At 41.1% G+C, this 25,647-nt stretch overlaps 1 protein-coding gene across 27 annotated transcripts in view; it reads right to left on the bottom strand.

Annotated features, from left to right (window-relative positions):
- Positions 1 to 25,647, bottom strand: part of DLG2 (discs large MAGUK scaffold protein 2) — a 1,555,116-nt gene that overhangs the window by 357,651 nt on the left and 1,171,818 nt on the right. For 23 of the 27 annotated variants that reach the window (XM_075919421.1, XM_075919426.1, XM_075919429.1 and 20 more), the window contains one exon: positions 1,164 to 1,319. The exons of the other annotated variants lie outside the window; for them this stretch is intronic. In XM_075919421.1, the coding sequence (XP_075775536.1) occupies positions 1,164 to 1,319 (156 nt within the window). The remainder of the gene's footprint in view (positions 1 to 1,163; positions 1,320 to 25,647) is intronic. 27 annotated transcript variants of the gene reach the window in all.

The raw sequence follows: 25,647 nt of genomic DNA, 5'->3' as shown, positions 1-25,647 counted from the left end.
TCAAAATGGCGACTGCGCTGTGCCAATCAGCTGTTTGTCATAGAAACATAGAGCTGGAAGAGACCTCAGAAGGTCATCTAGTCCAGCTCCCTGCTCTAGGCAGGACCAATCCCAACTAAATCAACCTGGCCAGGGCTTTGTCAAGCCGGCACAGCGCGGCAGTCTAGATGGGGATCTGCTGACCCCAGAACCTTTTGTCGGCAGATCCTGTTAGCCTCGTTTCAGCTGTGCCGACAAACAGCTGATCGGCACAGCATGGTGGCCATTTTGATTTAAATGAAGCAGCAATTATTTAAATCGCTGCTTCATTTCCCTTTGTCGAGTAAACCAGACATACTCAATATCTGGATGTCCAATTTTTGACACCTTAAAGAGGTCTTGATTTTCAGATGATAGCTAGACAAGCACTTTCTGAGGATTGGGCTCCTTTAAGATGTCTCACATTTGGGCACCCAAAAAACAAAGGCATCCAAAAATTAGTCACTTCTGACAATGTAAGCTTAAATCTTTTCCCCCAAGCTACTGCTTTATTTGCATATAGGAACTGAATTATGTGTGGATACACTTTTGAAGAGAACTTATGAAGAGAATTTTGGCCTGAATTAGCTTTCCCTGGTTAAACATCTATCACAAGGCCCAGGCAATATTAAACACAATTTGTATTCAACTCACATTATGATCATTTTCATCATTTTGACTTTGACAGTTCAGTTGCTGAGTCAGCCAGCATATGGCTTGGAGAGGCAATTAGCCTTTGTTCAAGTTATTTTAAATGATCTATTATTGTTACCTCTCAAATCAAAATACATACAAGTGGAGCAGAAATAAATGTATGGCATCAACCCACAACTTATAGTGAATTTTGGTCACTTTTCAGCACTGAAGGAAAAAAAGGGATAGGTTGGGCATGGGATATGTTACATGTGAAACACTTAACCTTCCTATCAATACAATGCCTATATTGCCCCTCAGCTCTTGACTGCCAACATTTTATTGAGGTAGCATATATCTTCCACTGTGTGAGGTTGCAAAGGTGGAAGCTAGATCAGACAAGTGCAAGCCTCAGAAGAGAAAGCTTCACAGTGAGGGTGGAGACTATCAAACCACTCTAGTGATGCTCATGCAATCCAGTAAAGGAAGTGAGGTAGAAACACATGCAGTACCTTGTGATCTCAGAGTCAGGGAGCAGGCCTATGTGGTAGTGGGGATAGGGAGCTGTAAGAAGGAAGCTTTTGTCACACTCGACAGGGGAATAGTGCCTAGGAGAAGGTGGTTTATCACACAGTTTGTTCACAGTGCTGTAAACGGGTTCAGGAGGCCTGGTGATAGAGACAAGAGTAAAAAATTAGATGTGCAGTAACATGCAAGAACATAGAAATTAGATAGCAATCTGAATATAAAAGCATGCAAAGAAAATCTATCAACATTTTTAGGAGAACTTTTGGTCAGTACATGGTGATGATAACTCAGAAATTGGAACTTGGTTAAACAGTGAGATTGCATACAAGACGGCTATAAAAAAGGATGAAGGTAAAATACATGTCACATAAAGTTGTCTCATTGTCTGTGATTCTGACTGAAAGGGCACATCCTACCTTATAAAGATGTCTCACATTTGGGCACCCAAAAAACAAAGGCATCCAAAAATTTGTCACTTCTGACAATGTAAGCTTAAATCTTATAAAGCTCACTCATGTATTTTCCCAATGGGTCTGTTCTTTATACATATTAAAAATAACACACACACAACTGTCTCACCTTATCAATAAAGTGTTGCATCCATACTCAATATAGTAGACGAAAGTGTGTCTATAATTCAGCAAAATGATGTTTATTTTCTTTTGCTTAAATTCACAGATGAAGGACATTTTTTCTGAAAACAACACATCATAGAATCCAGAATGGATTCCAAATGGAATAATGGTCAAGATGTGTCAACACATATTTGACACACACACTGGGATAGACACATCATAGTATTATATTAAGTACTGGGTACGGTTATTGTGCGATGCTATTTGTACTGTATTCACACGCAGTAACAGTGTGGCTTGGATTGTCAAAACCACAGATATTCTAAATTAATGGCAACATCTGTTAAAGTTAGTATGGCACCAAGAGCCTGATCCTGCAACCATGAAGTCTCAGAACAGTCACAAATTTGACTAAATAGATGATAAACCTCATAAGCACAACATATGAAAGCTGCTGAGAGAGGCAGCTGCACTGCTGGAAGCATTCACACTGCGAGGAGGGCAATACTTCCACTGCTCCCACGGGAAATCTGCCAGCAAAAGACTCTGAGAAATGCACTGATCTGCTGCATCTACACATCTTGGATTTTTTACCTGCTCCACTTTGTGGGTTCTACTGGTTAACTATCAGCCTGCTGACAGAGTGGTGATTGCAGGAGGTTTACACACTAAACCCAGACTTTGAGAATACAACAAACCAGTCAGTGCTTTTATCCCAGGTTCTGCCAGTAGACCCACTATATGAAACTTTAATACCTAACCTGTACAGAGTAAGGTACGGGAGCTCTAAAAATAGTGAAATTTTATAAAGAAACCATTTTAAGGTATCAACAGACTTTGAAGGCTCAAAAACATGAAATCAGCCAAACAAACAGCTCTTCTTTAACAATGTGAAGCACTTACAGCATCATTTGTTTGCCATTATTTTGCATGAGTACTGGAATCTCATGAGAGTAGTGTTATAAACACCCCATTTGCAGAGCTATCTACATTGCAATTCAGCTGTGCCTGCATCCTGCACCTTTGAGCAAAGTATTATGGTAATGGTGCCTGTTGGGCTTGTGCATCACTCCACACATTCTTGTATCCTGCTCTTACACTATATGGAGCTGTATGGGTGAACTGTCCTCACTTCCTTCTCCCTCACAAAGTTCCACAAAGCAGACTGAAGCAGAGTGGAAGGAGAGTAGAGAGTGGAGTAACCAGAGGGCGACATATCTGCAAGAACTCCAGTTACTGCATAAGGTGAGTAACCTCTTCTTCTTCTTTGAAACGTGTCCCTGTGGTGCTTCACTGCAAGTGACTTCTGAGCAGATCCCCCTACTCCCCCACCAAGGGAGCAGGAGATTTGGAATAGAGTCCAATACAGAAGAGAGAACTGCATTGCCTACAGGAGCACCTGATCTCACTTCAGCCACCAATGCATAATGATTGGAAAATTTGAACAGAGGACCAAGTTGCTACTCTACAGACATCTGCAACTGCTCCATCCTTCAGTAAGGCTATCGAGGTAGATACTGCTCTTGTGGAATGTGCTATCATCCAGTATGGGGGTAGGATGGGGCATCGGTCCTGCACTAGCCCTTTAAGGATTAAAACTGGTACCAGAAAGAGGGATGGAGCGGTGGAGCTGTGGGGCAAGCAGCTGAGTCAGGAATTAGCCAATTAGGGCCCAGCTGAGGGCACTATAAATAAAGGCTTCTGGAGGGGTAGAGACAGCCACATTCTTGTTCTGGCTGTGCAGCAGGAGAGACCTGGTTGTCAGGAAAGTGGGAGGCTTCTGAGACAGGGCAGTGCTGGGAAGAGGCAGGCAGAGCTGGGGAGCTCTGCCCTGATCTCACTCCCAGGCTGTAGGGATTGAGACAAGGCCTGAGAGAACTAGGGCGACAGAGAGGCAGCCAGGGAAGGCAAAGGTCCACACCCTCTTACCAATGATGAGTGGCCATTTCAGACAGTAGTTTACCCCTGAGGTAAAGAGCTAGATGAAGACTGGCAGTGTGTCACTGAGGCAAGGAGGGCATAGGGGTTTGGGGGTTCCCAGAGGGGGAGGAACCCAGAGTGCAGAGACATGGGGAGACACCAGTCAGAAGGAGGTGCTCCAGCATCAAAAAGCTAATTCCCTAAGTGCCCAGCAGGAGGTGCCCACAGTGGTGAGCCACATCACCTTAGAGGGGGGTTGCACATGAGTTAAGTTGTAACAGATCCTAATACATATGATGATCTGCTTTGATAAACTCTGGTTTGAAACAGCTGAATACTTGTTTCTGTCTACCGCAACAGATTCATATCACATAGGCAATCTCTTAAATGGTCCTTTCTACATAAAGGGTTAATGCCCTCCTGATAATTTAGGGTATGGAATATGGTTTCTTTAGTCGTTGGGAGTGGTTTTGAGGGAGAAAAATTGAAGATAAATATTCTGAGGACAACTTAGGTAAAAATCTTGGCTGGACCCATAATGATACTTTCCCTCTGATGAATACTCTGCCATTAAAGCTCCCAATTCTCCAACTGTTTGGGCAGAAATGATAGCTACAAAGAAGGCTAACAGATAAATCTAATAAATGAAACATAGATAGTAGCTCAAAAGCAATTAAGGAATAAGTTGAGGTCCCAGCTAGGAGTGGGATTTCTGGCTGTGTGAAAAGCTGTTATTCCTGCTAAGTGTATGCTAATACAATTCACAGACAGACCCAATGTTTTCACTTCCAACAGCTAATCCAATATCCTGGGAAAAAGAGAATGAGTCAGTGAAATTTGCTGACTGTTGCACCAATGATAATAGCTTTTCTATTTCTAGAAGTAAATATTTCTTGTGGAGTCTTTTCTGCCATCTAATAATAGGTGTTGTACCTCTACTGAATAGGATACTTCTACTCCCAGAAACCATCAAGAAACCATGCTTGAATGCCTCAATCTGCAAATTGATGTAAAGTGTTTGATCAGCATCCTGAATCACTAGGTGAGGAATGAACAGAAATTACCACAAAAGGCTAAAAGTGAGTCTGATAAGATAGGGATACCAAACTTGTCTTCACCATGTTGGTGCGAACGATATGGCGTTGTTCCAAGCTTGTTCGATCTTGTTGAGAATCTTTAACATTAACAACATCTGAAAGTATACAGAGAAATATCTATAAAATCCACAAAGAGTTTGCAATCTTCAACGAGGAGGTCTTCAAAGGTACTCTGTATCTCTCTTGAGAAGTCCAACTGCTGTTACCAAAGTGCTCTTCTCATGACCACTGTAGTGGATGTAGACAATGGTGCAGTAGGAGCAAGGAGGCCTGGAGCAATGTGTAATGGCTTTAAAATCATCATGATGTTCCTCTAGTAATGGCTCAGTAAACAAATTTAATTTGCTATGATTCAAATAGTGGTATTTGACCAGGCGTGTAGTTTGCTATTCTGAATCAAAGCATGACTAAAGAATAAAATTGGGGTCCAAAACACATCTAGTCTTTCATAGTCCTTGGGAGGACTTTGGGCTATTTTGCCCAAAATATTCATTAATGACCTCCAATATTAGAAAATTCAGAGCTGGATGAGAAAACAGAAACTCTGACTCTGGCAGGGATATATTACTTTTTATTCACCCTCTTGCAGTACCTGGGATTTAGCAAACAAATTCAGTGGGCTCCGTAAGAGCTTCATTGACTGAAATGGCAATCCTCAAGATATTAAAATGTGCAAATATAAACGAGGTTATGCAGGGATTATGTCTACGATTCGCTCAATCACTTCTTGAAACTGCATGAAGTCATCCACTATGGAAGGCGGTCAAGTCATCATAGTTTCATCAGGAAATGAATGAATCCTCTTATTTGCCTTTGCTTCTTTTTCCTGGAAGAATTCTTTCTTTGGCAAAGGTGATAGTATAGTAGGTTGAGGAGAAAAATGAGGAGTAAAATTAGTTCGAAGCAAGGGGTTTGATTCGAACTAATGCATCCTGGAGTATACTTCCTGGTTCGAATCAGCTGTTGAGCAGAATAACGCGTGGGTGAGATTATGCTAATGAAGCGCGAGATATTTAAATCCCCGCTTCATTAGTAATTTTGGTCAGCTACATTTGCATCCCTAGCTCGAACTAGGAAGCAAGTATAGACGTACCCTAACATAATGCAGGAGGGCCAAGTGACACCCATGCTGCAATTATAGAATACGATAGCAAACAGGCAAATAGTAGACTCTTGTCTTGGCCAAAAGAAGTTGAGAAGAAACTGAGGGAAGCTCACCCAGGGTACATCTACACTGCACCGCTATTTCAGGATACTGGAGATATCCCGAAATAGCTACCCCATGTCTATACAAACCGCCTGTTATTTTGAAATATTTTTCAAAATAACAGGCACACTATTTCACTATCCCAGTAAACCTCATTGCACAAGCATTAAGGATGGCTCAAAATAGCACGTTATTTCTAAGTTTGGCTCTGTGTAGTCACGTCAAATTTCTAAATAAACTATTTCAAAATAGATTCAAGATAAGATACACAATTTGCATAGCTCAAATTGTGTATCTTATGTCTAGTTTAGGGTGTTGTGTAGATGTACTCCCACATAGCCTCAGTGCAAAGCATGAGGCTGTGCAGAATGTACGTGTGTGCCAACGGGGCACTGCTACCACATGTCTCTGATCAATGGTGTACGGTGCAACTATACACGAAATGGAAGATCTAAAGGGACACTTCTCTAAGAAGAATTTCTATTTGTTCATGTGCAACAAATAGAGCAGATTCACCTTACAAGCTCAAACGTCCTTCTTATGTATGAAACATTTAGCTTCCAAGCATCTGCACATACACACAGAAGCCAGATTTACAAAATAGATGACATATGCCATGTGCGTCAGACATCAGTGGACCATACATTTTTCCTCAAACAAGTTATTGGGGTCAATATATGGGTAATGGTGAGAAAGGTACTAGCCTATGTTACACAGAAGAGCACAGTCCATGATCTACTGATTCTTTCTGGCTGCCAACTATGTTTCTATAAACTTCAACTGTTTTGTTATGCTTTTCTTTAAAACACTCCAATTCCACCAATGATTTTGAATACTACACAAATTTTCTAAGAACTGCTTACATAAATATTACTGGAAAATATGTAAACTTTAAATATAATATTTTCTTTCAATCCTGAAAATCTTTTCACTAATACAGCATTTATATTTATATGAGATAGACCATTTAGATTGAAATTATGGAACATGTTACTGTAATTGAAATCACTATGTATAATTGTTATTTGATAGTAGCACAATGGTAGATATAAACTGACTGGCTTTCTTGAAATCCTCAGATCAACAATAAATCTTGATGTTATGTAACACTGATTAAGAAAGAAAAAAGAGCTGCTTTAGGATTGTTACTATTTTTGCTAAATTCAATATTGCGCTCGTAAGAGCCCTTTAAGCAGAAGATGAGAATTTTTTTGGCGTGTGGTAGCTCAGAAAATTGTCTGGAGGAAGTTTATGTAGTGCAACAAAAACATCTTACACATACTCATCCTTACTCCTTCCCCAGATCTTCTGAAGGATATAAAGCTTGCTCCATCATCATGAGTTGAACTTGATTTCCCTATTCATAACACAAGCAAATTCATTGGGGTACCATATCAATTAAGGTAGGACACTATTTACAGCACCTGAACCCCTTTGTGAATGTTTTATGTATTCGTTTGAGCTACCATGATGATCCCTATATTAATCCATTTGATATTACGCTAACAATGCCTTTGCATTCTGAGCAACAGCCCATTATTGAGAATGATAGCATCAGGAGGAAAATATAACCCTTGATATAGCTCTACTCTGGAAAATTACTATGAAATTGTCACTTTCTCGTTCAACATACTGGCTCCCTTTGAGGTTTCAAAGTAGTAACTTTACTTGAATGATAAAATTCTTTATAGTTTTACTTTTACTCCACTCAGCAGCTTTGAGGAATCAACTAAGCTGACAAGGGGTTATAGTGGTAAGATTCTTTGATTTTGTCATGATCAACAAAATGGTTTATCATATTGAACCAACTACACCTGCACAAATTCATCCAAAACAATCTGCTTGCACAGATGTCATTGAAGGCATAATTTGGAATGTGAACCTTTATGATGTGTGAGATAAAAAGAACTCATCTTAACTCTTAAAGCATATTGAGTTTGCAGGATTGCAGACAGGAAATACCACATTCAGTTTGCCAGAAAATAAACACACCACTCTACCAATGCTTTTTTTTTCCTGTCATTTTTCTGACTAGAAATTCATTTTGATTACGATGGAGTCTCCTGTACAAGATTCAACAAGCACAATAGGTTAACATATAAACGCATGAACTGAAAACAATGATATACGTAGGACAGACAAGATTACCAATAAGCATCACAGACTGTTGTACCTTTGCTTTTTTCACGTTCACATATTTCATATACAGTGTTAATGCACCTTGCTTCAAAGTGATTACTAATGACATGACAAATCTGCCTTCATCTTGATCTGTCATGGGCTATTGCTTCTCATTTGTGGGGCTCAACTTGACATGCTTTCACGTTTGACTTCAGTATGTCTTTATATCATTTGGAATGACCACCATGAAAAAAAAAGAGGTTTACTTTAGCTGACCATAAAATATGTCTTTGGATAATCTTGAGTGGGCCAAATATGTCCCTGGATATTCTCGAATGAGATGCTCAGACCAATGCATCTATGCTTTTCAAAGCATGCTTTGAATGCCAGACATCTAACAATGATTAAGAATTTTGATATTGGGAATCCTGGTCTATCATCTGACACTGCAAACAGACCAAAGACAGTATGTATGGAACTGATAAACATAGTGGCAATCTGTTGTCGGCCTCTCACAAACATACAGGAGCCTTATAAGCATGACTCTCTTTAACAGACATTTTGTTTTGTGCTTATTTTAATGGCCCCTTTTTTCCAAAGTGGTGAGAGAGAATTCCAGATGCAGAGTTGGTCTTAGCTATATGATGAGTAAGCACATCATCAAGCGTGGCTTTCTATGATAAATCACTCCTGAGGCAGCAAAACATCAAGGACTTGAGAGGTGCACTTTTGATCTTAACTTGGAAGACACGCATACCCCCTAGCACGAGTTTTCTTTAGGTTGATTGTAAAACTGAAATGATTGCATGAACAAGTGATCATCACCAATCAAGTGAGCAACCAGTGCACAATCATCAGCAAACAAAAGTTTCTTAATGAGTAAATCTGCCACTTTCACATGAAGACTACAGCGTGGAAGATCGAACAAATTCCCTTCAGTATGGAACTGAATAAATACTCCTCTGTTCATGTCATAAAACACATCCTTAAGTATAGCCCCCACCCAAAAAAATCCAAAAGAGCATGGGAGCCAGCACGCATGCTTATCTGGGCCACTTGTCATTAGAGAGGACTCTGATACTGCCCCATCTTTCACCATGCTGACACTCATCCTATCATGGGGATGACATAAATTAACTTTGCAGAGCATCCATTTCAAACACAAAGAAGTGTTTCCAGAGATCCTCAAAGCTCAGAGTCAAAAGCTTTAGTGAAGTAGACAATCACCACGTAAAGATTGCTATTTTGTTGCTGGCATGTTTCCTGCAGCTCAGGAGTTATAGAATCATAGAATCATAGAACTGGAAGGGACCTTGAGAGGTCATCGGGTCCAGGCCCCTGCTCTCATGGCAGAACCAAGCACTGTCTAGATATCCCTGATAGATGTCTATCAAAACTGCTCTTAAATATCTCCCGTGATGGAGATTCCACAACCCCCTTAGGTAATTTATTGCAGTGTTTAACCACCCTGACAGTTAGAAACTTTTTCCTAATGTCCAACCTAAACCTCTCTTGCTGCAATTTAAGCTCATTGCTTCTTGTCCTATCATTAGAGGCCAAGAAGAACAATTTTTCTCCCACATCCATGTAATACCCTTTTAGATACATGAAAACCGCTATTATGTCCCCTCTCAGTCTTCTCTTTTCAAAACTAAACAAGCCCAATTCTTTCAGTCTTCCCTCGGAGGTCATGTTTTCTAGACCTTTAATCATTTTTGTTACTCTTCTCTGGACTTTCTCCAATTTCTCCACATCTTTCTTGAAATGCGGTGGTACCCAGAACTGGACATAATACTCCAGTTGAGGCCTAATCAGCACAGAGTAGAGCAGAAGACTGACTTCTCGTGTCTTGCTCACAACTCTCCTGTTAATGCATCCCAGAATCATGTTTGCTTTATTTGGAACAGTGTCACACTGTTGACTCATGTTTAACTTGTCGTCCACTATAACTCCTAAATCCCTTTCAGCAGAACTCCTTCCTAGACAATCACTTCCCATTCTGTATGTATGAAACTGATTATTCCTTCCTAAGTGGAGTATGTTGCATTTGTCCCTATTAATCTTCATCCTAAGTGCTTTAGACCATTTCTCTAGTTAGTCCAGCTCATTTTGAATTTTGACCCTATCCTCCAAAGCACTTGCAACCACTCCCATCTTGGTATCATCTGCAAACTTCATAATCATATGCTCCATGCCATCATTGAAATCATGAAATTATGAAAGTCATGTCTATAAGTACTCTGACCAGACTGAAATACACATTGAGAAGACCACATTTAAAAATCAGATTTAATGTAAATATTTTAATTATATTCAATTTATTGCTTGTATTATTGTAGTGCCTAGGAACCCTGTTCATGGATCACAATGATTCCATTGTGCTAGACACTATGAAAATACAAAGACTCTTGCCCTCATTTAAGTGCTAAGAAACCACATACAGATATAGACAGATCAATGGAGGAACCACAAGAACACAATGGGACAACACTGGTCAACGTGATAGGAAGTGGTCTCAGCACACTAAGGCCATGTCTACATTATGTGGAAGACAGATGCTGCCATGGACAATCTTCTGGGGTTCAATTTAGTGGGTCTAGTGAAGACCTGCTAATTCAAACTCAGATGGCACCCTCATCGGCACCAGTACTCATCACAAGAAGTAAGGGAAGCCGATGGGAGTCTTTGGTCTCATCAACCTCCCACTGTATGGATGGCAATTTAAGATACATCAACTCAAGCTACATAATTAACGTAGCTAGAGTTGTGTATTTTAAGTCGGACATCTGCTCTCTTGTTGGCCAGACCCAAGAGACTAGTTATTTGTATTTAAGTTAATTTAAAAAGCCTAATAAAGTAGTGCTAGTTAAAAGGGTTGATAACAACTATGAAATTAACTTTTAACTTCATATTTAGAATATGTCACCATACAAAATCCAAATTAATTCAAGATTTTTTCAGGGTTAGGGTTAGTGGTAGTTTGTATACATTAACTATTTTCTGCCCTCTTTCAATTCCTTATATTTGATCCGTTAACAACACAATACAAAGTAAATCAATTTAAAGTTCCATGTTCATTCTGTTTCACAGTTTTTGTACTTGGACTTGGAATCACTGAAATTTATGTTTATTTAAATGACAAAAAGAGAAAAAGAGAAAAGGAAAATAAAAAAATATACATTATGCTATCTTTTCCTGGAAAGACTCCTACAATAGTTTGTCAACTTTCTTATTATACTCTCCTATTTTCATGAGGCCATAATTTTACCACAGTTGCAATCATATGCTTAAGGGAGAAGCAATGTTTCAGTGTTTTGTGAAATAGATGGGATGTCTCACTCCTGTTAACCATTTAAACACTGTTTTACATTTACATTCCTTCCAGTTTTCTAAAGAGATACTTTATGCACATTGATAAACTGCACAGTATTTCTCCAAAGATTATGGACAGATTTATTCCAAAGATATATTTTCTATGATTCAAACAACCTTATCTACCCTGCAGGAAGAAAGCTTTAGTGATCTGCACATCAGGTTTTAAAAATCTAAACATTCCTTCACAAATTATTAATGTCAATGACCATTTGAAGACAGAAGGAAGAAAGTGGTTATGATTTAGAAGTCAGAAGAAACTAAGAGCCATGGTACAGCTTACAGTAGGGGTGGGGAATCTTTTCTGGGCAAAAGGCCACACATAGGGAAGAACTGGAATCACAGTTCACCCACAAATTCAATTCACATGCTAATGGATTCAGTCGTGATATGGGCTGGCTGAGGACACTACCAACTTAATAACCATTGAAGGTGCTAACAGTTCTCTGAGTGGTATCCTTCCAGTCTTAGCAATCTATCTATTGACTTTGATTTTTATTTGCTTAGGTTTAAGTACCCATTCTCCAGATACTTAATGATTCTCTATCTCACCCCCCCTTCCTTTTTTCTTTTTCTGCCCCCTCCCCTTTCCCTCTCCTATTTATTTCGAGTTTTCATATCCCCTACTCATAACTCCGGTCATCTGAAGAAGTGGGCTGTGCCCAGGAAAACTCATGATACTATCTACATATTTTGTTAGTCTATAAAGTGCTACCAAACCATTTGTAGTTTTTTTCTGTAACTGACTAAGGGTATGTCTACACTACAAAGTTGGTTCGAACTAACGAACGTTAGTTCGAACAAACTTTGATAGGCGCTACACTAGCGCTCCGTTAGTTCGAATTTAATTCGAACTAACGGAGCGCTTAGTTCGAACTAGGTAATCCTCATTCCACGAGGATTAAGCCTACTTCGAACTAGCTAGTTCGAATTAAGGGGTGTGTAGCCCTTTAATTCGAACTAGTGGGAGGCAAGCCCTCCCCCGCTTTCCCTGGTGGCCACTCTGGCCAACACCAGGGAAACTCGTATGCCACCCTGCCGGCCCCGGACCCCTTAAAGGGGCAGGGGCTGGCTTCGGTGCCCGTGCCAGGTGCAAGCCTGCCAGCACCCACGCAGCAGACCCTGCACCTGGCACGGATCGAGCCACCCACCCAATGCCCCCCAGCCCACCCCCTCTTGCCGGGACCAGGCTGGCGGCTCCCGGGAGCTTGCCCTGGACCGCAAGAGGCGGGAACCCGCCTGGGCTAGTGCGAACATTGTGGACCTTGTCCACGATCTCCGCACTAGGCACAGGAAAGTGGCCATCTAGAGCAGGATAGCTGCCAGCCTGGCCGCCCAGGAGCAGGTGTGCAAGAGAATCAAGGGGGTACACTGAGACCCCCGACCCTGAGCCCTGAGCTTACAATGGCCGTACTGGGTCAGACCAAAGGTCCATCTAGCCCAGTAGCCTGTCTGCTGACAGCGGCCAACCCTAAGGACCCTAGAGGGGATGGACCGAAGACAGTGACCAAGCCATTTGTCTCGTGCCATCCCTCCCCAGCCTTCCACAAACCTTGGGCAGGGACACCACTCCTACCCCCTGGCTAATACCACTCCATGGACCCAACCTCCATGACTTGATCTCACTTCCCTTTAAACTCTGTTCCAGTTCTAGCCTTCACAGCCTCCTGCAGCAAGGAGTTCCACAGGTTGACTCTTTGCTTTGTGAAGAAGAACTTTCTGTTACTAGTTTGAAGCCTGCTACCCATTCCTTTACTTTGGTGTCCTCTAGTCCTTCTTTATGGGAACTAATAAAGAACTTTTCTGTATGCACCGTCTCCACCCAACTCCTGCTTTTAGAGACCTCTATTCTGTCCCCCCTCCGTCTCCTCTTTTCTAAGCTGAAAAGTCCCAGTCTCTTTAGCCTCTCTTCCTATGGGATCTGTTCCCAACCCCTGATCATTTTAGTTTCCCTCCCCTCTCCCAGCCTCTCTCTTACCCTCTCCCACCTCCTTTTCCCAGTCTCCTCCAGTTTTGTTCAATAAAGACAGATTCCATTTTTGAACACAATTGTCCTTTATTTTGTACATCAAGAAGAGGGGCTAGGGAAGGGTAAGTGGAAGGAGGTGAGGGAGGAATGGGGCACATGCCCCCGATGGGGAGGACTGGGCTGGCTCTGCGGGCTTCTGGGGGTGGAAGCTCTCCTGCAGCCCCCCAATTGACCCCCTCCCCAGATGGCAGCCTGTGGCAAGTGCAGCTGGGCTGATGGCCGAGTGCTGTGATGTGCCCAGTGTGGGCACTCAGGGCACTTCAAGCCAGGACTGCTTTGCAAGCGGGGCACCCCTGAGAACTGTCTGTCCGGGGTGGGGGTCGGGACCCTTTAAGCATAGCCCTCGGCTAGCCTGAGACAGCATCTCCACGCTCTAAGTCCTCTTCTGATGCCCTGCTGGCACTGCTTCCGGCCATCCTTAACCCCGCTTCAGGGTCCACTTAATGTGGACGTGCTAGTTTGAATTAGCAAAACGCTAATTCAAACTAGTTTTTAGTTCTAGATGCGTTAGTTCGAATTAGCTTAGTTCGAATTAACTAATTCGAACTAAGTTAGTTCGAATTAGCGCTGTAGTGTAGACATACCCTAACTTGGCTACCCCCTGAAGCTACAGAAAAATGAGTCACTGAAAAACCCTTTTGTGCTTTTGCACAAGAGCATCCACGGCAGTGTAGATGCTCTCTTCAGCAAGAAAGCTCTGATGGCCATTTTAACCAGAGGGGCTTATTGCGCAAGAAATTCATGTTGCCTGTCTACACTGCCCTCTTGTGTAAGAGCTCTTGCGCAAGAGGGCTTATTTCTCATGGGGAGAGGAACAACTCTTCCAGAAGAAGCCCTGTTTTACAATGCTATTCTGTAAATTTACTTCTGGAAGAAGGCTTGTGCAGTATAGACAGACGACAAGTTTTTGCAGAAGAACGGCTGTTCTTCCGCAAGAACCTGCCAGTGTAGACGTAGCCTTACAGTTTGATTCCTTGAAAATAACTGAATTTCCATATTAATTTGAGTAGAAAGAGTAATTCATGTTTAACAATTATGAATTGAAATAATTTGGCTTCGGAAACTAAGTCCCATGGCAAAGAAACAATTCCTAGTTTAAAGATAATTCTTGAGGTTCAAACATATGAAATCTTGTAAAATGGGTATATAATAACTTCATGCTTCATTTAAAGAACTAACTTCTAAGACACTGTTAAGAAATATAAGCTGTCATTTTTTAGTAAAATATATACTATTAAAATTCACAAGCACAACGGGGCTGAATTAAAGTTGCAAAGGCAACCTTAATTCTGGCATTTCCTATCTTCTTGGCAGTTTTAATAATACAGTTCTTTTCATACAGTTTGTGTGTGTGTGTGTGTTTTCCAAGGTATTTCAAAAGAAAATTGAAAAAAAGCCCAGAAATTTTATCACGTGGAATCATATTAACACCCATATGGGCCCATTAGTTGGGTTGGAATCTGTAGATCCACTGCACTAATCTCTGCCACTTGCATTAACCAAGTAACTGATAACAACAGTAATTGTCATCCTCTATGTGGACCAGAAGTAGAAGGAAAGGGGACACACACTTTACCAGTCTCAGAGGGGTAGCCATGTTAGTCTGTAACTGAAGAAACACTTAAACAACAATGGTCCTATAACACGTTTGAGACTAAAAATATATAGATAGTATCGTGAGCTTTCATGGGAACCAACCTACTTCTTCTTCTTCACTGCACTGAGGCTCAGGAATCATGGATTCTATTCTAAGCTCTGTGTGGGACTATGTTTAGAGAACACAAGCTTCTGCCAGTATCCATCAAGCCTGATCCCTTCTGGCCTGACCCAAAGGCCACCCACTTGCCAAATATCACATCCTTGTAGTCCAAAGTGAAGGAGCACTAGTCTTTTCAAAGACAAAGTAAGAGGTGGAAACCTGGCATGGAAAATTTCAGTCCCAGCAGTGACTCATTTATAAGAAAATAATAATCTGGTTTTATAATGGTCAAGCAACCTTAATAATAGGCATCGCTACCAGCCTACCTATACTTAGAGTGATTCATGGTTTGCCCATTTATTTGGGAGGGTTGATATGCTGCATTTTAGACAGACAAAGCAGTGCTTCATATTGTCTTACCTTGGTTCTTCAAAGTATAATTATGCATCATAATTTTATAACTATATCAGTTTCAATTCTATGCATTTTTAATACATCATATTGCAAGCTCGGGTAAAAAATGTTATATAATTGATTACATGAAAACACTGTCCACATTACACCTTGATCAGATTCACTTAGGAAATATACATTTTGGCTGTGTCTACACTGGCATGAATTTCCGGAACTGCTTAAAATGGAATACTATTCCGTTTTCAGTTTTTCCGGAAAAGGAGCGTCTACATTGGCAGGCTACTTTTCCGGAAAAGCCCTTTTTCCGGAAAAGCGTCTGTGGCCAATGTAGACGTGCTTTTCCGGAAAAGAGCCCCGATCGCCATTTTCGCGATCGGGGCTTTTTTCCGGAAAAGACTACTGGGCTGTCTACACTGGCCCTTTCCGGAACAGTGTTCCGGAATAAGGACTTATGCCCGAGCGGGAGCAGAATAGTTTTTCCGGAATAGCGGCTGATTTTGTAGAGTAGAGCGCCGTTGCTTTTCTGGAAATTCAAGGGCCAGTGTAGATAACTCGCAGCTTATTGCGGAAAAGCGGCTGATTTTCCGGAATAAGTGGCCCAGTGTAGACACAGCCCATGATTCTGCTTCTTCAGAAATGTTAATAGGCAGTATTGCTAACTCCCTTCAGCAACACATATCCTTTTAAAAATGCAGAGGGTGTTGTCAATAAATGGGCTAAGTCAAATGGGCTAGGTCCCCAAGGAACCAATTGCAGATTCTCATTACTGAAATCCACAAGTCTTTTTTCCTACTTTATTTCTGTGCTCTACTAAAGACCACAACACTGTCAGAAAAGGGTTATATGACAGACTGTATACAACACATTTAGTAATAATGTATTAATTATGAACAAACAAATCCAAGCATTAAAACAGTATTAAAACGGTTTCTTCAAGACAGTCTGATAAATTATGGCATGCAGCTTATGTAAGTAAACAAGAAATGACTGTGCAATGCCTCTCTCAATAAAAACTAAAAATTTTCTGGAGCCTTCAAAGCCTACAGTCCCTCCCCCATGCCATCTAGCATTCTCTGCTTCACAAAGATGTTATCGTACAAAGTTACACACACAAAGAAATCAAACATGCATTTCACAGCAAAACAGATAACTCTAATGGATTTTTTTCATGAATTTTTAATATCTAGCCACAGCTAAGCGTCAATGTGAGTTTTACGTTAACTGCAGCACAGCAGCTTAATAAACTGGTTTTCAGAGGTTAAAAAGAAGGTAAAACACAACACAACAGTTCTTCATTTTTCTAGACTCCTCTGCCTCTCTCTCTTTTATTAAAGGTAGGAAAAGTGAACATCTGAGAACAAAAGAATTTATTAGAATGCACTTTCAGTTTTTTAAAAATAAGGAGGCAGATGTCTGCTAGAGAGTACATAGTGATTTACAGTTCCTTCAACGTAATTAATGACAAAAAACCAGGGCCAGATTGTGTCTTTTCTTTCAGCTTAAGAGGAGTATTTTTAAAGAGCAACATTTTTGCAGAATACTGAAGACTATATTGGTAATTATAGTTACTGGTATGTGTCTTATTTACTTCTGGTCAAAAAGTCCACTTGCCTGAAGCTGTGTTACTTTATTAAAATCTAAAATATGACAATTATATCATAAAGGACAAAATATGCAGGAAGAGAACACAGAAGTCAACATTACTGATTCTATTTAATATTTAGTGTCTAGTGAGAATATCTGTAAAATAAAATGGTGCCTTAATTGGGGCCATTTTGGATCATGTTACCATACAAAACTAGACAAAGTACAGCGAAAGGAAAACATTCAACATCCTTACACTGGTAGCTCAAGATGACCTTTGCTCTTCCTTTATTTACCATGAACTGCTGCTAAGCTAATTTGTTGCCATATTTTTTATTAAGAAAAAAAGTACAACAACTTTTCTGATTTAAGTGTTTTAACAGTCATGCCATTTAATGCACATTTCATCAACAGAAAAACTATTGGTTGTCCAAAAATACAGTATACATCAGTGACACTTGGCACATTCCACCAAAAAAGGAGAAAAATCAAATGACTTTAAATGCTCAACCATTTAAATATACAACAGAAATATTATGACAATGAGAAAGTGAAAGAAAAGAAACAGTTATTTATTGTACCTGAAGTTCCTCAAGATTTGATGCAGACATGTATTCCACTTAGGTGTGTGCGTACTCAGTGCACCAGACTAAGGGAAATTTGACTAGCAATACTTGTAGGGGGCGGTACCCATGCCTTGTGGCCATAGCCCCACCTCTGACTATATGGGTATGTCAAGACTACATAGCTCCGTCGATGGAGCCATGTAAACTAGTTTACCTGGCATAGGCAAAGAAGCGGGGGTTTAAATAATTCCCGCTTCATTAAAATAAACATGGCTGCTGCGCTGTGCTGACGATCAGCTGATCCAGCACAGCACGGAAGTCTAGACGAAGATCTGTCATCTGGGGAAGCCTTTGCCGACTGATCCCTTATGGCTCGTGAAACAAGACTTACAGGATCAGTTGGCAAAGGCTTCCCCAGCCGACAGATCCACGTCTAGACTGCCGCACTGTGCTGGATCAGCTGATCGTCGGCACAGCGCGGCAGCCATGTTTATTTTAATGAAGCGGGGATTATTTAAATCCCTGCTTCTTTGCCTATGCCGTGTAAACTAGGTTACATGGCTCCGTCGATGGAGTCATGTGGTCTAGACATACCCTAAGAGACAGTGCTGCCTGACCCTCTCTCAGTTCCTTCTCACAGAACACACAGAAACAAGTCTGATGCAGAGGGTACGGAGAATAGGACATGGAATACATGTCTGCATCACATCTCGAAAAACAACAATTATAGTAAGTAACTATTTCATCCTCTTTAAGTAGATTCAGCTGTGTATTCTATTCTCAAGGAGTAACCACCCTAAAGTTGTGGTTCGGAATCTACCTAAATAAGGCTTGCAGGACTGCTCTACCAAAGTTAGCATCTTCCGTGGAGGATGTGGTTATGGTGTAATGGTTCATGAACATATGAACCTACAGCTACAGAGCAGCCCTCCAACATGTCTAATGTGTGAAAGTGACTGAGGAATATTATGGATTTTGCTTGCATCCTCATTGAATTGGCTCTCTCTCATTGAGGGGTTTAGCCCAAAAGCTGGTTTATATGCAGTCTCAATGCAGATGTTACCCATTTCGAGATAATCTGTAGCGAAGAGACCACTTGACCCATCCATCATGTTACATAAACAAATGAGGCAAAGCATGAAAAGTCTTTGTCCTATCCAGATAAACAACTAAGCTCCACATGATATCTAACGTCTGGAGACACTGCTCTTCAGGAGATGATAGCAGCTCAAAAAAAACCCCAACAACATAGGTAAACATGCCACCTCATTCAAATTAGGCTGAGAAATCTCTTTAGACAAAAAATTAGATACAGTCTGTCTTTGGAAAACACGCAACTCACACACACTCTTCTTGCAGATATTATTATTACCAGGAAGGCCATTTTCTGACTCAAGCAGGAAGGGTCAATATGCCAGGGGCTTGATCAGAGGTCCTGTTAAAGCCCCTAGCACTGAGTTAGAGTACCACAGGAGAACTGGCTCTTGGACTAGAGGATGTAGATTCTTTTAAGAATCTTGCTACCATGGCATTGGAGAGTATTGATCTTCCCTGAACAGGGGGATTAAATGCTGGTATCACCACCAGATGCACTTTTAATTAACTAAACACAAATCCTAATGACTGAAAGTGTAGCAGGTACTCCAAAATGTCCTGGAAAGAGGCCATTATTGGTGGGACTCTGCAGGTTAATGATCACACTGAAAATTGCTTCAATTTAGCTGAACATGGCATCCTGGTAGAGGGTATTCTACTGTTAAGGAGGACTTGTTAGACAGCTGCCAAACACTGTTCTTCCTACTCATTCACCCATGCCACAATCATAAAAAGAGATGCCAGTAGCTGAACAGATTATGCAAGATGTCACCTTCATTCTGAGTGAGTAAATTAGGGTGGGGAGGAAATGGTATGAGAGGCTTAACAATGTAAGACAGTCAGCAAGCAAGGACTGTCTCAGCCTTGCTGGGCCAAAACGAGCTTGGTCTGATACACTTTGACCTGAGGGGATGACAGGGATCAGGGAAAGGTGTATAGGAGAGCTGACTGCCAGCCGAGGTGGAAAACATTGGGCAGGGAGACTAGACTGAGCCCCCCTTCAAGAGCAGAACAGGTGACATTTCCTGATGTGCCTTGTAGCAAACAAGCTGATTATCAGGATGGCCCGTGATGTGAAGGTGATCCAGAGGACACTTGTCTTCACAGACCACTCAGAACTCAGGGAAAAATACTTGCTGAGGTGGCCTACAAAAGGATTCTGAACCCAGGCAAGGCTAACAGAGCAATATTCTCCTCAGAGCAACCTGCACTGTGCTCTACTCTGCACTAGTTAGGCCTCAGCTGGAGTACTGTGTCCAGTTCTGGGCGCCACATTTCAAGAAAGATGTGGAGAAATTGGAAAGGGTACAGAGAAGAGCGACAAGAATGATTAAAGGTCTAGAGAACATGACCTATGAAGCCAGGCATCATAAACTGGGCTTGTTTAGTTTGGAAAAAAGAAGATTAAGGGGGGACATGATAGCGGTTTTCAAATATCTAAAAGGGTGTCACAAGGAGGAAGGAGAAAATTTGTTCCTCTTGGTTTCTGAGGACAGGACAAGGAGTAATGGGCTTAAAGTGCAGCAGGGGAGGTTTAGATTGGACATTAGGAAAAAATTCCTAACTGTCAGGGTGGTCAAATATTGGAATAAATTGCCAAGGGAGGTGGTGGAATCTCCCTCTCTGGAGATATTTAAGAACAGGTTAGATAGACATCTGTCAGGGATGGTGTAGGTGGAGCTTGGTCCTGCCTTGAGGGCTGGGGGCTGGACTCGATGACCTCTTGAGATCCCTTCTAGTCCTATTATTCTATGATTCTATGATTTGTTCACATAATACAGCTTGGTGGCATTTTTGGTAAATATGTGAAACAATGAGTCTGTAATAGTCCCAAAGGGCATGACATGAATTGAACAGGTGATATAATCCTATCATGGATCTGAGGAAACAGCTGAAATTAGTACATATGTGAAAAAAAATCGATTTCTGTGAATCAACATTTGCTGATGAAAGACTTTCATTATGAAAATTCCAGACCAGCACTACTTATGAGCAGTGAACAACAGTCTTCAAGTTCACATACTCTTGACCATCACAGTAGCATCCGAGTGCTTACCATTATCCTAAAAAAGGCAAAATTACCCTCTTCCCTTCTAGCAGGTAAAAGTAATTGCTTGATTACCAGTAATTGATTCTATCACATTCACGAGACTCTCCCTACTGGATGACAGTTTTAGGCTTCCAATGAAATATGTGTGTCATAGTTCACTGTTGCGGCAGAGAGCCAATTTCTCAGATTGCTACTGCCAATATCAAACAGGGCTTCGGGGCCACATTTAAACTGAACCCTATTCACTGGGGATCCAGAACAGAGAGAGCAAAACTGGGGTGCTCAGACATGGCAACCTTTCCTGCTAGGCAGACAAACTGCCGTGTTTTGTACCAGTTGTTGCATTTGCCAAATAATACAAAATACAAGTTGCTATGAACACTTCACTCCAGCCTCTTTTCCCAGAGTGTATCACAGTTATCAAGCTTGGTGGCGATATTTGAGCAGATCACTATAGATAGATATGCATGCAATGGGATGGGGAGTAACCTTCTGGTCAAATGGAATGAAGAAAAACATGGGGCATTCTCAAAATCCTTTCTTTTCCTCTTTATACCTTCAATTGTTTAAATGCTTCCTCACTCACACTGTGTCTTTCCTTTCCTTTCCTAATTCCTTCCTTGCACCCTTCTGTGGCTCCCTGGGTTCCGTAACACATTACTTGCTCTTTCTGTGGATTCTTTACATTACTCAATGCCCTCCTATTGTAGCTTCCCTCCCCACTAGAGATGTTAAATTTTGATTAATCAGATCATCAAACAGATGATGGAATTTCTATCAACTACTCAATTAGTCGACAAGGGGGAGGTGGGACGCTCCCTATCCTGGCTGCACTAGTCACAATAAGCCTATGCTTATCAGGTTGACTAGTCACTTACATCCTTACTCCCCTCGCACAATGATGCTGGAAGAAATGTTGTACACCAGGGCGGAATTTGGCCCCATATGTTGAATTACCAAGAACTAGGTTATACACGATTCCTTGTTAAAATATCACAGGTAGCTTAGAATTATGAAAATAGTATTGATCCATAGAAAGTTTTGATACAAAAATTGATTAAATCTGTGATTTAGCTGTGCATTAAAAATCTAATTGGATGGAAGAAACTTCTGTAACAAAACAATTCATTGATTTAAATTCATCCTTGGTGAATCTTCTATAGTTCACTGAAAGAGGCAGGTGAGTCCTCACTCAACCAAGGAAAATTTAGAGCAGCAGAAGGCTGTTGATTTACCTAAGCTAGGGAGAGGAGGTGTGTTTCTCCCACACTTTAACCCTTTGTTTAAAAAAAATGCTGTGAAATTAAACTCAATATTCTTTATGAAAATTTGTTTGTGGTATAAATATGGCATAACTAAGATACGCTTTTTTCAAGATAACCCGTGTAAGGTATCACTGGAAAGGTTCTGATTTATTGAATATGATTATCCAATTTGCTAATGCATCCATATTTCAGCTATGCTACTTTGAGTGATGCCCACTGCACACACTTCAGGTACAGCAATGGAAAAGCTAGACAGGGCTGATGGTCATCAGTGAGGACAATGGCCCGTGAAAAAGTTTGGCCTTCCTTCAGCTACGCCACATTGCCACCGACCATGGATGCTATGATACTACAGTTGGGTGACCTGATCTGATGCTAAACTACATTTTGAACTGCTCAATTTTTCCACTGGGGGGGGGGGGTTTGGAAGAATCAAAGGATTCTGCCTTATAGAAATCCTATATAACATGAGGGAGAAAATCCTATATAAGGGTATGTCTAGACTACAGAGTTTTGTCGACAAAAGTGGACTTTTGTCGACAAAACTATACCTGCGTCTACACTACTGCTGAGTTCTGTCGACATAATGTCGACAGAACTCAGCAGTTTTGTCGACGCTGGTAAACCTCATTTTACGAGGCATAACGCCTTCTGTCGACAGAGTTTTGTCGACAAAAGTGGACTTTTGTCGACAAAACTATACCTGCGTCTACACTACTGCTGAGTTCTGTCGACATAATGTCGACAGAACTCAGCAGTTTTGTCGACGCTGGTAAACCTCATTTTACGAGGCATAACGCCTTCTGTCGACAGAGTTCTGTCGACAGAAGGTGTTATTGCATGTAAACTGTTCTTGCGTCTACACTGCCATGTCGACAAAGCAGCTTGCTTTGTTGACAGAACTGAATGTAGTGTAGACGCTCTTTGTCGACAGAAGCTTTGTCGACAGTATCTGTCGACAAAACTTCTGTCGACAAAACCCTGTAGTCTAGACATACCCTAAGATTCAGTTCATTTCCTTCCCACGCAGAGAGATGCTAAAAACACCTGGAAACAAGGACTGGAAGGGGGAAATAACTGTGACCCTCAGGCTGGAAAGATATCTGGCCTGTGAAGGAATCTACCTAAAACAATGTTTAGGGTGACAAATTACTAGTTGCGACCAATTTCTTTAGTGAATCAAGCTTAATTTGTGTACTTCATTCCATTTGCTTGGTAATCTGCTTTGTTCTGTTTGTTACCTCTTTGCCACTTAAAATTCAATATTTTTTGCTTAGAAACGTATTTCTTGCTTATAATATAACCCAGTTTATGTAATTTCTAACTGGGGAGGTCAAGAAGTTGTGTATACCTTCCTCCACATTGAGGAAGGGGGTGAATAACATATAACTTTGGGTCTACTCTTCATGGGAGGTAGATACCTGAGTGCAGAGGCAAATCCCATGAACTGTGTCTTCCCAAAGCTGATCTCCGGCTATGTCTACACTGTGGGGCTCAGGGAACATGTTTGCATTTTTGCTTTTTTTTTTGCGGAAGTGCAAATGCGCTCTTTCAGAAGCCCCTGTATTCCTCCTTCCATGAGGAAGAAGGGGGCTTCTGAAAGCACTTTTTCTGACATTTGACACAGTCTAAATGGACCAACAAAAGAATCAGAAAATGCTACGCAAAATGTGGAGCGTATTTTGCATAGCTTTTTCCAACAAAACCTTGTAGTCTAGACCTGGCCTCAGTGCCTGTATTGTTCTGCAGTTGTGGTCTTGCCTGTATATGATCTGGAGGAGGCTTAATAGCATGTATCAGCAAGAGAGGCAGAAAGGGTGCCAAAGGTGGCATAACAGACAGGCTCAGAGGGATCTGAGCACATCTGCTGGCATCTCAGAGGGGGCAGCCTGTCACAAATGTCATGAAGCTCTCTGAATCCACATGTCATAAACAAGTCGTGTATCTTATAGGACCTTAGAGATGCATAAGAGCAAACACACACTGAAAGCAAACTGAAGTTAGGGGCTTGATACAGGAATTACTGGATTGAGGTTATTATCCTGTGCTATGCAAGTCAGCCATAATTGTCCCAGCTAGCCTGAAATGCTATGAAACTATGAAAATAGAAGAATATTGGAGGAAAGAAGTACAATGTTCATTCTCTCCTATTATTATAACAGGTTGACCAATATTCTAACCACCCTTCAATAACAATGAAATAAATTGTCTCGTCAGCAACACTTAGCTAACATAGTATCAGAGGGGTAGCCGTGTTAGTCTACAAAGTGCCACGGGACTCCTTGTCGTTTTTGCAGATTCAGACGAAGAGATTTATTGGAGCATAAGCTTTCGTGGGCAAAGACCCACTTCCTCAGATACATGTTGTGGAAATTCCAGAGGCAGGTATAAATATACAGGCATAAGAAAAGAGTACCAATCAAGAGTAAGGCTAGAGATAACGAGGTCAATTCAGTCAGGGAGGATGAGACCCACTTCTAGCAGCTGATGTTACAATGAGGCCCACACCAGCTGCTAGAAGTGGGCCTCATCCTCCCTGACTGAATTGACCTCGTTATCTCTAGCCTTACTCTTAATTGGCTCTCTTTTCTTATGCCTGTATATTTATACCTGTCTCCGGAATTTCCACTACATGCATCTGATGAAGTGGGTCTTTGCCCACGAAAGCTTATGCTCCAATAAATCTGTTAGTATATAAGGTGCCACAGGACTCCTCATCGCTTTAGCTAACATACAGGATGTAAAGAAAGCATTTCCCACCCTCCCTATCCACTTCAAAACCAACTAAACAGTTACAGCTTTATTGTCTCATTTCCATATAATAAGTTCAGTCAATTTATTGCACCAAATACACCACTGTTGTTATTAACCACAGAAACATCAAATGGTAGAGCTGGAAGGGACCTTGCAAGGTCATCTAGCCCCTTGTGTGGAGGCTAGTCTAAGTAAACCTAGACCATCCATTACAAGTGTTTGTCTAATCTGATCTTAAAAACCTCCAAAAGGGGAGATTCCATAGCATTCCTTCAAAGACTATTCCTGTGTGTAACTTTTCTTATAGTTAGAAAACTTTTCTTGATCTCTACCTAAATCTTCTTTGAAGAAAATTATGGTGATTACTTCTTGTCTTTTCTTCAGTGGACATCGACAATAATCAATCACCATCCTCTTTATAACAATCTCTACATAATTAGAAATTGATTGTTTAGTAACTTGTTCCAGTATCTTTCTGGGTATCAGAGTTAGGCTGACTGATCTATCGTTCCCATTTTTAAATACACAGACCATGTTTGTCCTGCTTCAGTCCTCTGGGAATTCACCTGTCCTCCATGAATTCCCAAACATAACTGTTAGTGGTTCCAAGATTGTTTTGCCTAGTTCCTCAATACATCTAACTTATAGTCTTGAACCCATTCTTTATTTTAAGCTTGTGTTCCTTCCCCCTTGTTAATTCTCACTGTAGTCATTACCAAA

This window comes from Pelodiscus sinensis, chromosome 1 (assembly GCF_049634645.1).
Source record: "Pelodiscus sinensis isolate JC-2024 chromosome 1, ASM4963464v1, whole genome shotgun sequence".
Classification (NCBI taxonomy): Eukaryota; Metazoa; Chordata; order Testudines; family Trionychidae; genus Pelodiscus; species Pelodiscus sinensis.
The sequence above is the reverse complement of the archived record's forward strand: the minus strand, read 5'-3'. Positions and strand labels throughout refer to the sequence as shown.